Source organism: Nicotiana tomentosiformis, chromosome 10 (genome assembly GCF_000390325.3).
Source record: "Nicotiana tomentosiformis chromosome 10, ASM39032v3, whole genome shotgun sequence".
Classification (NCBI taxonomy): Eukaryota; Viridiplantae; Streptophyta; class Magnoliopsida; order Solanales; family Solanaceae; genus Nicotiana; species Nicotiana tomentosiformis.
In genome coordinates, this window is record NC_090821.1 from 416305 (window position 1) to 429706 (window position 13402).

The following is a 13402-nucleotide window of genomic DNA, read 5'->3' on the forward strand; positions in this document are numbered from 1 at the left end:
AACAAATATATCAATAAGTATTAAAATATCATACGAACAATCTCGAAGCATCCAATCACATCAAATAACACTAGAACCACGAATCGCGCATCGATTCAAGTGTAACGACCCGATCGGTTATTTTGAGAGTATTAGCCTAGATCCCCTATTTATTGCATTCTTTATGTTATACTGTGGTTACGTGACTTGCCGAGAAGTTTGGTTTTGGTTTCGGGTGAGTTTCGGAGTGAAATGGGACATTTAGTCCCTAAACTGGAAGGTTAAGTCGTAGGAGTTGACTGTAGTTTGTTTTTTGTTAAGACGACTCCGGAATGGAATTTTGACGGTTCCAATAGCTCCATATGGTGATTTGAGTGTAAGGAGCGTGTCCGGATGTTGATTTGGAGGTCCATAGGTCGTTTTGGAGTTAATTAGTAGAAGTTGGAAATTGGTCGAATTTTGGAAAGTTTGATCGGGAGTGGACTTTTTGATATCGTGGCCGAATTTTGATTTCGGAAGTTAGAATAGGTCCATAATGTCAATTATGACTTGTGTGCAAAATTTGGGGTTAATTAGAGTTGTTTTGGGATGAATCGGCAATGGTTTCGGAATTCGGAAGTTCATTAGTGCATAGGCATGAATCAATGCATGATTCATGATTTTAGCATTGTTTGATATGATTTGCCACTTCGAGCGTGTTCGTATGATATTTTAGGACTTGTTGGTATGTTTGGTTGAGGTCCTGGGGCCTCGGGTGTAATTCAGACTATGTTCGACGCATTTCGGTTCATTTTGGAATTTGTAGAAATTCTGGTTCTCCCAATTCTAGTTTTCCTTATGAGATCACAGAAGAGGAGCCGCGATCGCGAAGCTCTGAGATTTGGCAGGCATGGTTTGGTTCTATGCGATCGCGAGGCTGGGTAGGTCAGTGCATCACGAACACATGGGTGGTGCCACCTTTGCGATGAATGAGGGGGAGGTCTGGGAGGTGAGCGCAAGACTCTATGCGGTCGCGTTTTGGTTCACGCGATCGCGTAACCCTGGAAAGTTTCTCACCGCGTTCGTGTGCGATCTTCCGCGTTGGCGTAGTAGGTTTTTGAGCAGTTGGTATTTTAGTTCTTCGCCATCGCGTAGTGTAAATAACTAGGCAGGAGACTTAAATTTCAAAACGAGGGTTTATTTTCTTATTTCACAATTGGACTTTGAGAGATCGGCTTAAGGCGAATTTTCGTGGGATTTTCAGAGGGATTGTTGGGGTAAGAGTTGTTAACTCGTTTTTTATTAAATTTTACTAATCTATCATTGATTTCATCATGTTTGAGTAATTCTTGTATGGTTGGAATCATATCGAATGGGTGTTCAGATTTTATAATTTTGGTCGGGTTCCGAGATGCGGGCCTCGGGTGACTTTTTGGGGCGATTTTTCAATTCTTTGCTAAGATAATGATTTCAACTTTTAAATCAGTTTCCTATAGTTATATTTATAGTATGTAATTATTTTAGCTAGATTCGAGTCGTTCGAAGTCAGAAAATCGATGGAAAGGCCTTCTAGTTGATTGATTTAGCGTGGTTTGTGGTAAGTGGCTTGTCTAACTTTGTGTGGGAGAAATTCCCCTTAGGATTTGGTACTGTTGTCATAATTTGTGATATGTGAAGGCCGTGTACGCAAGGTGGCGAGTGCGTACACGGGCTAAATATTGACATTCCGATTTTAGCTACGTAGTTTCTTTTTTTCATGCCTTAGTTGAGTCACTTTAGTATGTTATAGTCACCATGTTTAGCCTAATTTCACTTGTCTTCTTGTCTTATCTCCTATTTGGAACTTGTACTACATGTTTAGTTGAATTAATTGCTTTCTTAATTCCGTATTCATTATTTAACTGTGAAAATTCCTTACTTGAATCTTTCTATCCTTGAAATATCTTGTTGTTGAGTTGCAAGGGTCGTGGTTTCTATTGAGGCAAGGTGTAAGTTGTGAAGTGTCATTTTATTTAGTTGATAAGTTTTTTCTTCCGCGTTATTGTTGAGGTGATTGTTTGGTTGTGTGCACGATGTTTCTTCCATGCTGTTGTTATTGTTTGCATGAGGTTTCTACCGTGCGGTTGTTACTATTTGCACGAGGTTTCCGCCGTGCCGTTGTGATTATTGATACACATGTGGTGGTATAAGGTCTGGGTATTGAAACGCATGTGGTGAGATAAGGTGGGCTTGATACGTGTGGCTAGTAGGAGAACTGCTAGAAGCCATGCGGTGTGATAAGGTGGGCTAAAATACGAGGTGCTATTTCGGAAAAAATAATTTTCACAACTAAATGTAAAGGCTCCTGCGGTGATATAAGGATAGACTATGATTTATTTTTATGATTTGGAACTATGAGGCGGTACCTCAGGAGTGCCCCTGTTGATCTTCTCTATTTGTTGTATTAGTTGGGTGTTGTTTCCTTAACATGTAAAATCCTTGTTTTCCTTTCGTGAGCCTTTAGAAATGAGATAACTCTGTTAGGAACATAATCTAAAGCACCTCTCCACTCTATCTGTGGTAATCCTTGCATACCCACCATCACGGTCTTGGAGTGACAATAAAAAATAGCATGGTAGGGCGACAACCAGTCCATGCCCAAAATAATATCAAAATCTACCATACTGAGCAATAATAGATCGGCTCTGGTCTCAAAACCACTAAAAATAACTAAACACGACCGATACACACTGTCAACAATAATAGAATCTCCCACAGGCGTGGACACATAGACAGGAGAACTCAAAGAATCACGTGATACACCCAAATAAGGAACAAAATAAGATGACATATAGGAATAAGGGGAGCCTGGATCAAATAAGACTGATGCATCTCTATGTCAGACCGGAACAATACCTGTGATGACTGAGTTGGAATCAACTGCCTCCGTCCTAGTAGGAAGAGCATAATATCTGGCCTGGCCTCCCCCTTTAAGGCAACCTCTGCTTGCCCGACGTCTACCTCTAGTTGGCTGTGCATGTGGGGTGGTAACTGGTGCGGCGACCATGGACTGAGAAGCCTGAGGACCCAGTGGAATACGCGGAGCTTGAGTAGTTGGTGTAGGTGCACCCCTCTTGAGTCTGGGGAAATCCCTCACCATATGACGAGTGTCACCACACTCAAAACATGCTCTCGGAGGACGTGGTTGTTGTGGCTGGCTCGGGCCTGATCGACTAGACTGACCATTGAAAGCACCCCTTGCAGGAGGTGCACTAGACAATAGCGGTTCATAATAGGGAGCCTGAGGCCTAGGAGTGGCCGGAATACCGCTGGAGGCTGGAAGTGCTGAATGAACAAGGCGACTCACATAGCCCCTACCATGACGAGCTAAAACTGGGGCACGGGTACCACTCTATGTGCTAGAATCTCGAGACCTCTTGGCCTCCCTCTCCTCTCTCTCTCCCGAGTCAACATACCTTTTATTATCCTAGCGATCCCTACTACCTGCTGGTATGTGATAAATCGATGGACTCGCTCACTAACAGTAGCAACCAAGGCTGGTGCATGTCTAGCCAAATCACTGAATAGGACCGCATACCCCAACATGGTCATAGAACCCTGGCGCAACTGCTCAAACTCTGCACGCCATGCATCTCTGAGACTCTGAAGAACATTCTCTCTCAAGAACATATCTGAGAATTGAGTCCAAGTAAGTGAAGCTGCCTCGGCCGGACTACCTAACTCATATGCTCGCCACCACTGATAAGTCGCCCCCTTAAGCTGGAACGTAGTGAAAGCAACCCCACTAGACTCCGCAATACCCATAGTACGGAGGATATGGTGGCACTCCTCAAGAAAACCCTGGGCATCCTCTTTTGCAAAGCCACTGAAAGTATGAGGGTTGTACTTCTTGTACCTCTCGAGCCTGAGTTGCTCACCTTCAGAATTTGCTACCCTAACTTCGGGCTGAACTAGGGCTACCGGCTGTACTGGAATTACCTCTGGGACCTGATCAACCTGAACCCGCTGCTCTGGCGTATGGGCGACAGGAGTTTGTGCTCCTCCCCCGGCCTGAGATATGGCAGGAGCAAGTGGTATCAACCCTACCTGAGCTGAGGTGCTGAAGATGCTTAGAAACTAGGCGAGAGAGTCTCCTGGAGGGCTGGTGCAGTAACAGGCATCTCAGGTGCCTGCTCTGGATGCACCACGTGGACGTCCTCAACCTCTACCCCGGCCCCAGTCTCTCGCGGCTCTAGCAGGAGGTACAGGTGTCTGGTCATCTGATCCAGCTGTACGTGTCATCATCATCTGTGAGAGAATAGAAAGACAGAAATTTAGAATCCAAAGTCAAAGATTTCGCACTATAAGGAATCAAAGGAGGGAAGCTTTTCCTAACAGTTCCATAGCCTCCTGAAGATAAGTACAGACGTCTCCGTACTGATCCGTGAGACTCTACTAAACCTGCTTGTGACTCATAACACCTATGAACCTAGAGTTCTGATACCAATTTGTCAAGACCCCAATTTCCCTCTGTTGAATGCCGTGACGGGACCTAGTCTCTAAGACTAGGTAAATCTAACAAACATGCGGAATAACTGAAATGATAATTTAAATCTCATAAACATCAACAACTATATGAAATAAAAACTGCAACACACTATGTACATCTCTCAAAACCTGGTAAAAATATAAGTCACAAGCTCTAGATACAATACTGAACACTCATATATATAACTCTCTATAAAGATGTAAAGAAATAAGAAAAGAATAGGGTAGAAGGGGAAGGGTGTAATGCTTATTTAGATTTCGTGAGGGTTGTTAGTGTTGATACTCTTACCGTGGAGTCAGTTCCGGTAGTGAGGGATTATCTAGATATATTTCCGACAGATCTTTCGGGCATGCCGCCCGACATGGATATCGACTTTGGTATTGATTTGTTACTGGGCACTCAGCCCATTTCTATTCCACCCTATCGTATGGCCCCAACAGAGTTAAAAGAGTTAAAGGAGCAGTTGCAAGAGTTTCTTAATAAGGGCTTCATTCAGCCCAGTGTGTCGCCTTGGGGTGCTCCAGTCTTGTTTGTAAAGAAGAAGGATGCTTCTATGCGCATGTGTATTGATTATCGCAAATTGAACAAGGTTACAGTGAAGAACAGGTATCCATTGCCACGTATTGATGACCTATTTGATCAGCTACATAGTGGCAGAGTGTTCCCTAAGATTGACTTGCGTTCAGGCTATTATCAGTTGAAAATTCGAGAGCCAGATATCTCCAAGACTACCTTCAGGACTCGGTATGGACATTACGAGTTCCTTGTGATGTCTTTTAGGTTGACCAATTCCCCAGCAACATTCATGCACTTGATGAACATTGTATTTTAGCCATATCTTGACTAATTCGTCATCGTGTTTATTGACGACATTCTGGTGTACTCCTGGAGCTGGGAGGATCATGAGCAGCACCTGAGGACTATGCTTCAGACCTTGAGAGAAAAAAACATTATATGCAAAATTTTCAAAGTGCAAATTCTGGCTAGATTCTGTGGCATTTTTGGGTCATGTAGTGTTGAGTGAGGGGATCAAGGTGTATTCGAAGAAGATTGAAGCAATGCAGAGTTTTCTAAGACCAGATTAACCTAGAAGAGTGCTCCGTTCAGGTGGACTGAGGAGTGTGAGGAGATCTTTCATAAGCTCAAGACTGCTTTGACACAGCCCCAGTGTTGGTGTTGCCTTCGAGTTCGGGGTCATATAATGTGTACTGTGATGCATCGCATATTGGTCTCGGTGCGGTGTTAATGCAGGACGGTAGGGTGATTGCCTACATGTCTAGATAGCTGAAGGTGCATGAGAAGAACTATCCCGTCCATGACCTCGAGTTAGAAGCTATTATTCATGCCTTGAAGATCTGGCGGCACTATTTGTACGGTGTCCCTTGTGAGGTCTGCACCGACCACCAAAGTGTACAACATCTGTTCAAATAGAAGGATCTTAACTTGGGGTAGCGAAGATGGTTAGAGTTGCTTAAGGACTGTGATATCACCATTCTATATCATCCCGGGAAGGCCAATGAGGTGGTTGATGCCTTTAGTCGCAAGGCGGAGAGTTTGGGTAGATTAGCATATCTATCGGTAGCACAGAGGCCATTAGCCTTGGATGTTCAGGCCTTGGCCATAGTTGAATTACTTGCTTTCTTAATTCTGTTTTCATTATTTAACTGTGAAAATTTCTTATTTGAATTTTGCTATCCTTGAAATATCTTGTTGTTGAGTTTGGTGTTGAGTTGCAAGGGCCGTGGTTTCTATTGAGGCAAGGTGTAAGTTGTGAAGTGTCATTTTATTTAGTTGGTACATTTTGGCTTCTGTGTTATTGTTGAGGTGATCGTTTGGTTGTGTGCACAAGGTTTCTGCCACGCTGTTGTTATTGTTTGCACGAGGTTTTTGCCGTGTGATTGTTACTATTTGCAAGAGGTTTTTGCCGTGCCGTTGTGATTATTGATACGCATGCGGTGGTACAAAGTCTGGGTATTAAAACGCATGCGGTGAGATAAGGTGGGCTTGATACGCGTGGCTAGCAGGAGAACTACTAGAAGCCATGTGGTGTGATAAGGTGGGCTAAAATGCGAGGTGCTATTTCGGAAAAAATAATTTTCACAACTAAATGTAAAGGCTCCTGCGGTGATATAAGAAAAGATTATGATTTATTTTTATGATTTGAGACTACGAGGTGGTACCTCAGGATTGCCCATGTTGATCTTCTCTATTTGTTGTATTGTTTGGGTGTTGTTTCCTTAACATGTAAAATCCTTGTTTTCCTTTCGTGATTTTATTAGCTTCCTTGATTTCCGTGTTGTTACTTTATATAATTTCTTTATTGTTTCCCTTCACTATTATTTCAGGATATCATTATATTTTCTGTCTTGATTCTTATTATCTCCAGTTGTACCTCGACCTGACCTCGTCACTATTCTACTGAAGTTAGGCTTGTCACTTACTGGGTACCGTTGTGGTGTACTCATACTACGCTTCTGCACATGTTTTGTGCAGATCTTGGTATATCCTATCAGTCTCGGTATTAGCATGTTGAGTTGCTTGCTTTGGAGACTTCAAGGTATACCTGCCCGCGTCCGCAGGCCTCGGAGTCCCCTTTTACCCTACTCTTTTCTTATTTCTTTACATCTTTATAAACAGCGATGTATAGGAGTGTTCAGTACTGTATCTAGAGCTTATGACTTATATTTTTATCGGGTTTTGGGAGATGTACATGTTGAGTTACATATTTTATTTCATTTAGTTGTTGATATTTTTGAGATTTAAATTATCATTCGAGTTATTCCATATGTTTGTTAGGCTTACCTAGTCTTAGAGACTAGGTGCCGTCACAACATCCTACGGAGGGAAATTGGTGTCGTGACATCAAGCCTAATGAACTTATGAACTTCCGAATTTTAAAATTAATGCTGGTTCATACCAAAATAACTCTGATTCACTTCAAATTTTGCACACAAGTCATAAATGACATGACAGACCTATTCCAACTTTCGGAATCGAAATCCGACCCCGATATCAATAAAGTCAACTCCCGATCAAACTTTTCAACCTTCCAAACCTTCAACTTTCTTACTTTTGCCAGTTCACATCGAAGAGACTTGTGGACCACCAAACCAACATTCGGACACGCTCCTAAGTCTATAATCACCATAAGGAGCTATTGAAACCGTCAAAACTCCATTCCGGGATCGTCTACACAGAAGTCAAAGTACGGTCAACTCTTTAAACTTAAACCTAGAAGTTAGGGACTATCTGTCCTATTTCACTCTGAAACTTACCCGAAACCAAAACCAAACACCCTCGGCAAGTCGGGTAACCACAATATAACATAGAGGAAGCAATAAATAGGGGATCGGGGCTAAAATACTTAAAACGACTGGCCGAGTCGTTACAGTTAATACCCATGCTCCACAAAGGCTCAATGATGCACTTGGTTGAATACTGAGTTATTTACCCAAAGGAACATAGATCAATTCTCACTTAATACTTCTTTTTCTCCTTTTATTAATTTAGTGGTGCATACACATTCTAAAAATCCTAAATTCGCCTCTGATCTACATCACACCTTTAGGGTGCGACCAACAACACTTGACTAGGAGCTAAGTGGTCGGTATTGCTCGTATCTAGACGAATACTAATTCGGTACCGGATGATTTAGTCAATTTGGCCTTCAGTCAAGAGTGTCACTTTGAATTACATGCATGCACTTATAATTTCTAACGATATTTCGTATGTTATGGTAGATGTTGTTGGGGTTTCCCTTCGCTTGATTTCTAGCTAGTTTTTGTCGCTTTCTTTCTCTTGAGAAAGGAATTCTTTTTTTAGAACTGTGGCAAGAAATCACTCTATTACTCGAGGAACTAATTATTCAGACCTTCACCATCATCTTAACCAATCGCTAACCCTTAACCAATCGCTAACCCTCCTTAAAATTATTTTATTTGCATGTTCTTAGCGTTGACATTTTAGTATAAATACTCAGAGGATACGTGTTTTCTCTATATATAGTCCACGTTTAGTTGTTCTTTTTCTGTATATATTTTTACCAATTATTAGTCTTTTTTTTTGGGTTGTCAATTTGAAGTTGTTAGTTACAATATTATCCATGATTACCCCTCCCTCATAGAATATCATACGAATGAAACCACTCTTATAAAGTAAACCTTTTGGTCATATCGTTGGAAAAAATGGTTATATTATTTTTCGATTTTTAATTCTTTGTCGGCTCTATCTTAATCATTAGTTCCATCATTACAGTATCAACAAGTAATAAAGCTCTTAAAATAAAAGTCAGTAGAGGGGTAAATTTTGTTTTTTCTTCTAAAATAATCCCGATAACTACCTATGTTGATAACAAAGTCCCAACTAATACACACACACACTCAAGACGAAAACCAAATAGTACCCCCGTTATCCCCACTTTATGTGACATCATTACAATACAAGGATCAAAATATTTAATTTCTGTGCAAATTCGGACATAGATTTTCAAAGTTTTTAAAATAAAATTCATATATTTAAAAGTTATATAAAAAATACTATAGTCGCAATATCTAACAATTCAAAATATTTAAAACACATATGAAAAAATTACGATTAACGAAAACTCATTTGACTCTCCAAATAATAAATAGTGCTACAAAGAGGAGGTAGCAATAATTTGTGAATTACCAAAATTTCGAGCATGGATTGATTCTGAGGTCCATAGTACTCCCTCCGTTCACTTTTACTTGGCACATTTTGACTTTTTACCCCCCTTAAGAAATAAGAAATGAAGTGCAAAATTTACCATGATACCCATATGAATTGATGCATATTTTATTGGATTTGAGAAAACAATTTGAAATGAGTAATAAATACTTGGGTATAACAGGGAAAAAAAATTTATCTTCTCTTGATATGCGAAAAGTGACAAGTAAAAATAAAAATCTATTTTTAGTATACCTGCAAGTAAAAATGAACGGACGGAGTATTAAAAAAGACTACTTGTTAGAGATAGTCAATGTCCTGTGCTTATTATAGTGAGAGTTGTTAAACCTAGAACAATTGTCGTGTTGCCATAGTCAACATTTCTCCTACCTATAAATACAGTCACATTTTACTCTCTTTGTCACATAGAAGTGTACTAGTAACTTCATAAACTATAGCAATAGAAATGACTAAGAATAGCTTTATTTTTCTTCATGTTTTAGTCATGTTTTCTCTGTCAAGCATGGCATTTTCGAATTATCTTTCAGCTTATTTCTACGATTTTGTTTGTCCCGAAGCTTTGCCAACCATAAAACGGGTTGTTGAAGATGCAGTCAAGCAAGAGAGGCGAATGGGCGCCTCTCTCCTACGTCTACATTTTCATGATTGTTTCGTTCAAGTGAGATCCTTCTCTCTTTTCACGCTTGCGTCAATTCGTCCAACTTTAAAAAAATAGGTTCTTAATTAAACTACTTTTATGTCCCAATTTATGTGACACTTTTTACTTCTCGAGAGTTAGTTTGCCAAATCTTTGAAGATAAATTGGGTTAGATCAACTCAATATTTTAAAATTAAAATTTAGATATTTAAAAACTATACAAAAAGTATTATAACTTGCAATTCTTCTAATGCATGTCAATATGATGAAAAAAATATTATAAAATATAGGTCAAAGTTCACTTAGTTTGAATCTCGAGAAGCATTATTTAAGTATTTTGTGATATGGAAAGAGAGGATTGAAGATCATATTTACATAGTGTCTCTTCTATATATGTATAGTCTTTTGCTGACCCTGGTTTTATTAATTAAACCGGCTTTTTTCTATGTATATAGAGAGTGGACTTCTTTCTTTAGGTTGCTTGATATGTTACTAAAGTTTCTTGTAAATGAAGGGATGTGATGCTTCAATTCTTCTTGATCAAACGGAGACTATTGACAGTGAAAAGACTGCTAGAGCTAATAACAATTCTATTAGAGGATTTGAAGTGATTGACCAAATCAAGTCGGAGGTTGATAAAGCTTGCGGACATCCTATTGTATCTTGTGCGGACATTGTGGCAGTTGCAGCTCGTGACTCTGTAGTTGCAGTGCGTATCACTCCCTCCTGTTCTATAACAGCTCTAGTTCACTTTTCCCTCTCGTCAACTTTTTTTCCTTTACTATGGCATTTTCCATGATAAATGTTAGACTTAAATACTATACTTGTTCAAGTTAATTATACTCCTAGTACTTTGACCCAATTTATGTGGCGTATTCGATTTACGAGAGTCAAACTTCTTAATTTTGACTCTGAATTTTGATATAGATAAAGGGAAACCTTGGAGCAACAGTAAAATTGTCTCCGTGCATGTGACTTATAGGTCACGTGTTCAAGTCGTGGAATCAGTCACTGGTGCTTACATCAGGGTAGGCTGCCTATATTACACCCCCTTGGGGTGCAGCCCGTCTCCGGACCCTGCATGAATGCGAGATGCTTTGTGCACCGGGCTGTCCTTATTTTTTTAATTTGGACATAGAAATCTTTAAGTTTCTTTGATTTTTTTGTTATATATTAAGAAACTACGTAAAAAAGATTAGAAGTCACAATAATTAACAATTTTAAAATTTAAAAGACATAATGCCAAATAAGTTGAAACCGAGGGTGTCCTACAATTGTCAACAAGTCTTAAAACGCTAATTCTGATAGATAAATGCTTAATAGTATGCTCTACTAATGAAACCTTAACAGCTAAATTAGCTACTTAAATAGTAGATGGTTTTCAATTTCATGATAAACAGTTAGGTGGACCAACATGGGAAGTGCAACTGGGAAGAAGGGACTCCACCACAGCAAATAGAACCATGGCAAACAACGACATCCCACCTCCATTCTTGGACTTACCTGCACTTATCAACAACTTCAAGAACCAAGGCTTGGATGAAAAAGATCTCGTCGCGCTCTCCGGTGGCCATACACTAGGGTTTGCACAATGTTTCACCTTCAGAGATCGCATATATAACGAGACTAACAACATTGATTCCACTTTTGCAAGTCAACGCCAAGCCGATTGTCCACGTAGTGGAGGTGATTCCAACTTTGCTTCCCTTGATCCAACACCAGCTCTTTTTGACTCGGAGTATTTTCGTAACTTGTTGTGCAACAAAGGGCTTCTGCACTCTGATCAAGCACTGTTTAGTGGTGGAAAAACTGATAATCTCGTTCAAATATATAGTACCAACCTTGGGACTTTTGCTAAAGATTTCGCTGAGTCTATGATTAAAATGGGAAATATTAAGCCATTGATAGGGAATCAAGGTCAAATTCGCGTAAACTGCAGGAAGGTGAACTAATTAGAGGGAGTAGTAATTAATGATGCTGGTGAATAATGTATTTCAAGAATTTGATTATTTTCAAGTGTAATCGTGATCTTTATTTACTCATTTGAAGAGCCTCTCTTCCATATAATTAGTTACAATTTATACCTTCTCAAACCCTAGTTGAATCACCTCAAAGAGCAAAATGGATAAGGATTCGGTACAAGGCTGTAAGACAAATGCATACTAGAAAATTAACATGCCAAATGCGTAAATACATAAACTTCTACTGAAAAAGCTATTGAGTGTTGAAGATAATGATCAGGCTAACAAACCTGATAACTATGCGATCACTTAGTCATAGGGTGTGTTTGGTATGAAGGAAAATATTTTTTAATTTTCTCATGTTTGGTTGGTTTAAATATTTTGGAAAATATTTTTCTCATGAACTCATTTCCAACCTTTTCCCATTCCCCACCCTCACAACGTGCCCCTACCCCACCCCAACTCCACCCACCCCAATCTCACCCCACCCTCACCCCACAGTCTTAGGGTGTGTTTGGTATGAAGGAAAATATTTTGCGGAAAATATTTTTCAATTTTCTGATGTTTGGTTGGTTTAAATGTTTTGAAAAATATTTTCCTCATGAACTCATTTCCAACCTTCCTCCCATTCCCCACCCCACTGCCCCACCTACCTACCTCCGCCCACCTAACTCTGCCCCACCCTCGCCCCACCCTCACTACCACCCCACCTCCACCCTAAATCCCCCACTCCCACACCATACCCCACCCCACTCCAACTCCCCCACTCCCACCCTAAATAGAAATATTATTAATAGTACTTTCTTTTCATGTTATAGATAGAATATTTTTTTTTTATTTCAACAAATGAGTATTTTAATTTCTTTTCATGATATAAAAAAAGTTTTTTTTTTCCTAAAAAAAAAAGTACTTTCTTTTCATGATGTAGAAAAAATATTTTCTTTCATTTCAACAAAATGATATAGTAAAAAGTATTTTCTTTTATTTTAACGAAAAGAATATTTTCTTTTTCATGATTTAGAAAAAATATTTTCTTTCATTTCAACAAAATGAGTATTTTCTTTTTATGATGTAGAAAAAATATTTTCTTTCATTTTAACAAAATGAGTACTTTATTTTCATGTTGTAGAAATAGTACTTTCTTTTTCAACCAAAAAAGAGTATTTTTTAGTTATGGAAGACAAATTTTAACGTTATTTTTGCGTAAAAAGGTAAAGCAACACATTAGTTCATTTGGGTTTGTGTGAAGTTTTAGAAGAATAATTAAATTCTTGAAGAAAATAGAGTCATGAAAATATTGGGTATTTGGGGGAGGGGGGAGGAGTGAGGAGAGCAACATAAAAAATTATTTTTCTAAAAAATATTTCTACTCGAAAATATTTTCCGGAAAAAGTTTTTCATTCAGCAACCAAATAAGGGAAAATAAGTGATAAAATCACTCATTTTCCATGAAAATATTTTCCATGGAAAACATTTCCTTCATACCAAACACACCCTTAGTTTACTAGAATTAGAACTTTTTGTATTAGTCATCCTAGAACTCTATGTTGTATAGTCAAAATATAGGATCAATATCCTGCATAAATACATAGGACTCGTGTAACTGCAAAT

At 39.1% G+C, this 13402-nt stretch overlaps 1 protein-coding gene across 1 annotated transcript; it reads left to right on the top strand.

Moving 5' to 3' along the window:
• Positions 1–9600: 9600 nt before the first annotated feature.
• LOC104093719 (peroxidase 22.3-like) lies at positions 9601–11872 on the top strand. Its single transcript, XM_009599513.4, has 3 exons — positions 9601–9851; positions 10345–10539; positions 11231–11872. Exons 1-3 carry the CDS (start codon positions 9639–9641, stop codon positions 11780–11782), a joined length of 960 nt encoding a protein of 319 aa, XP_009597808.1. The 5' UTR covers positions 9601–9638; the 3' UTR covers positions 11783–11872.
• Positions 11873–13402: the final 1530 nt, after the last annotated feature.

Bases quoted from the DNA above. Each gene is read 5' to 3' on its own strand.
- LOC104093719 (XM_009599513.4), top strand. From the start codon at position 9,639: ATGACTAAGAATAGCTTTATTTTTCTTCATGTTTTAGTCATGTTTTCT. The intron at 9,852-10,344 runs GTGAGATCCTTC...TTGTAAATGAAG, and splicing joins TTCATGATTGTTTCGTTCAA to GGATGTGATGCTTCAATTCT. The intron at 10,540-11,230 runs GTGCGTATCACT...CATGATAAACAG, and splicing joins CTCGTGACTCTGTAGTTGCA to TTAGGTGGACCAACATGGGA.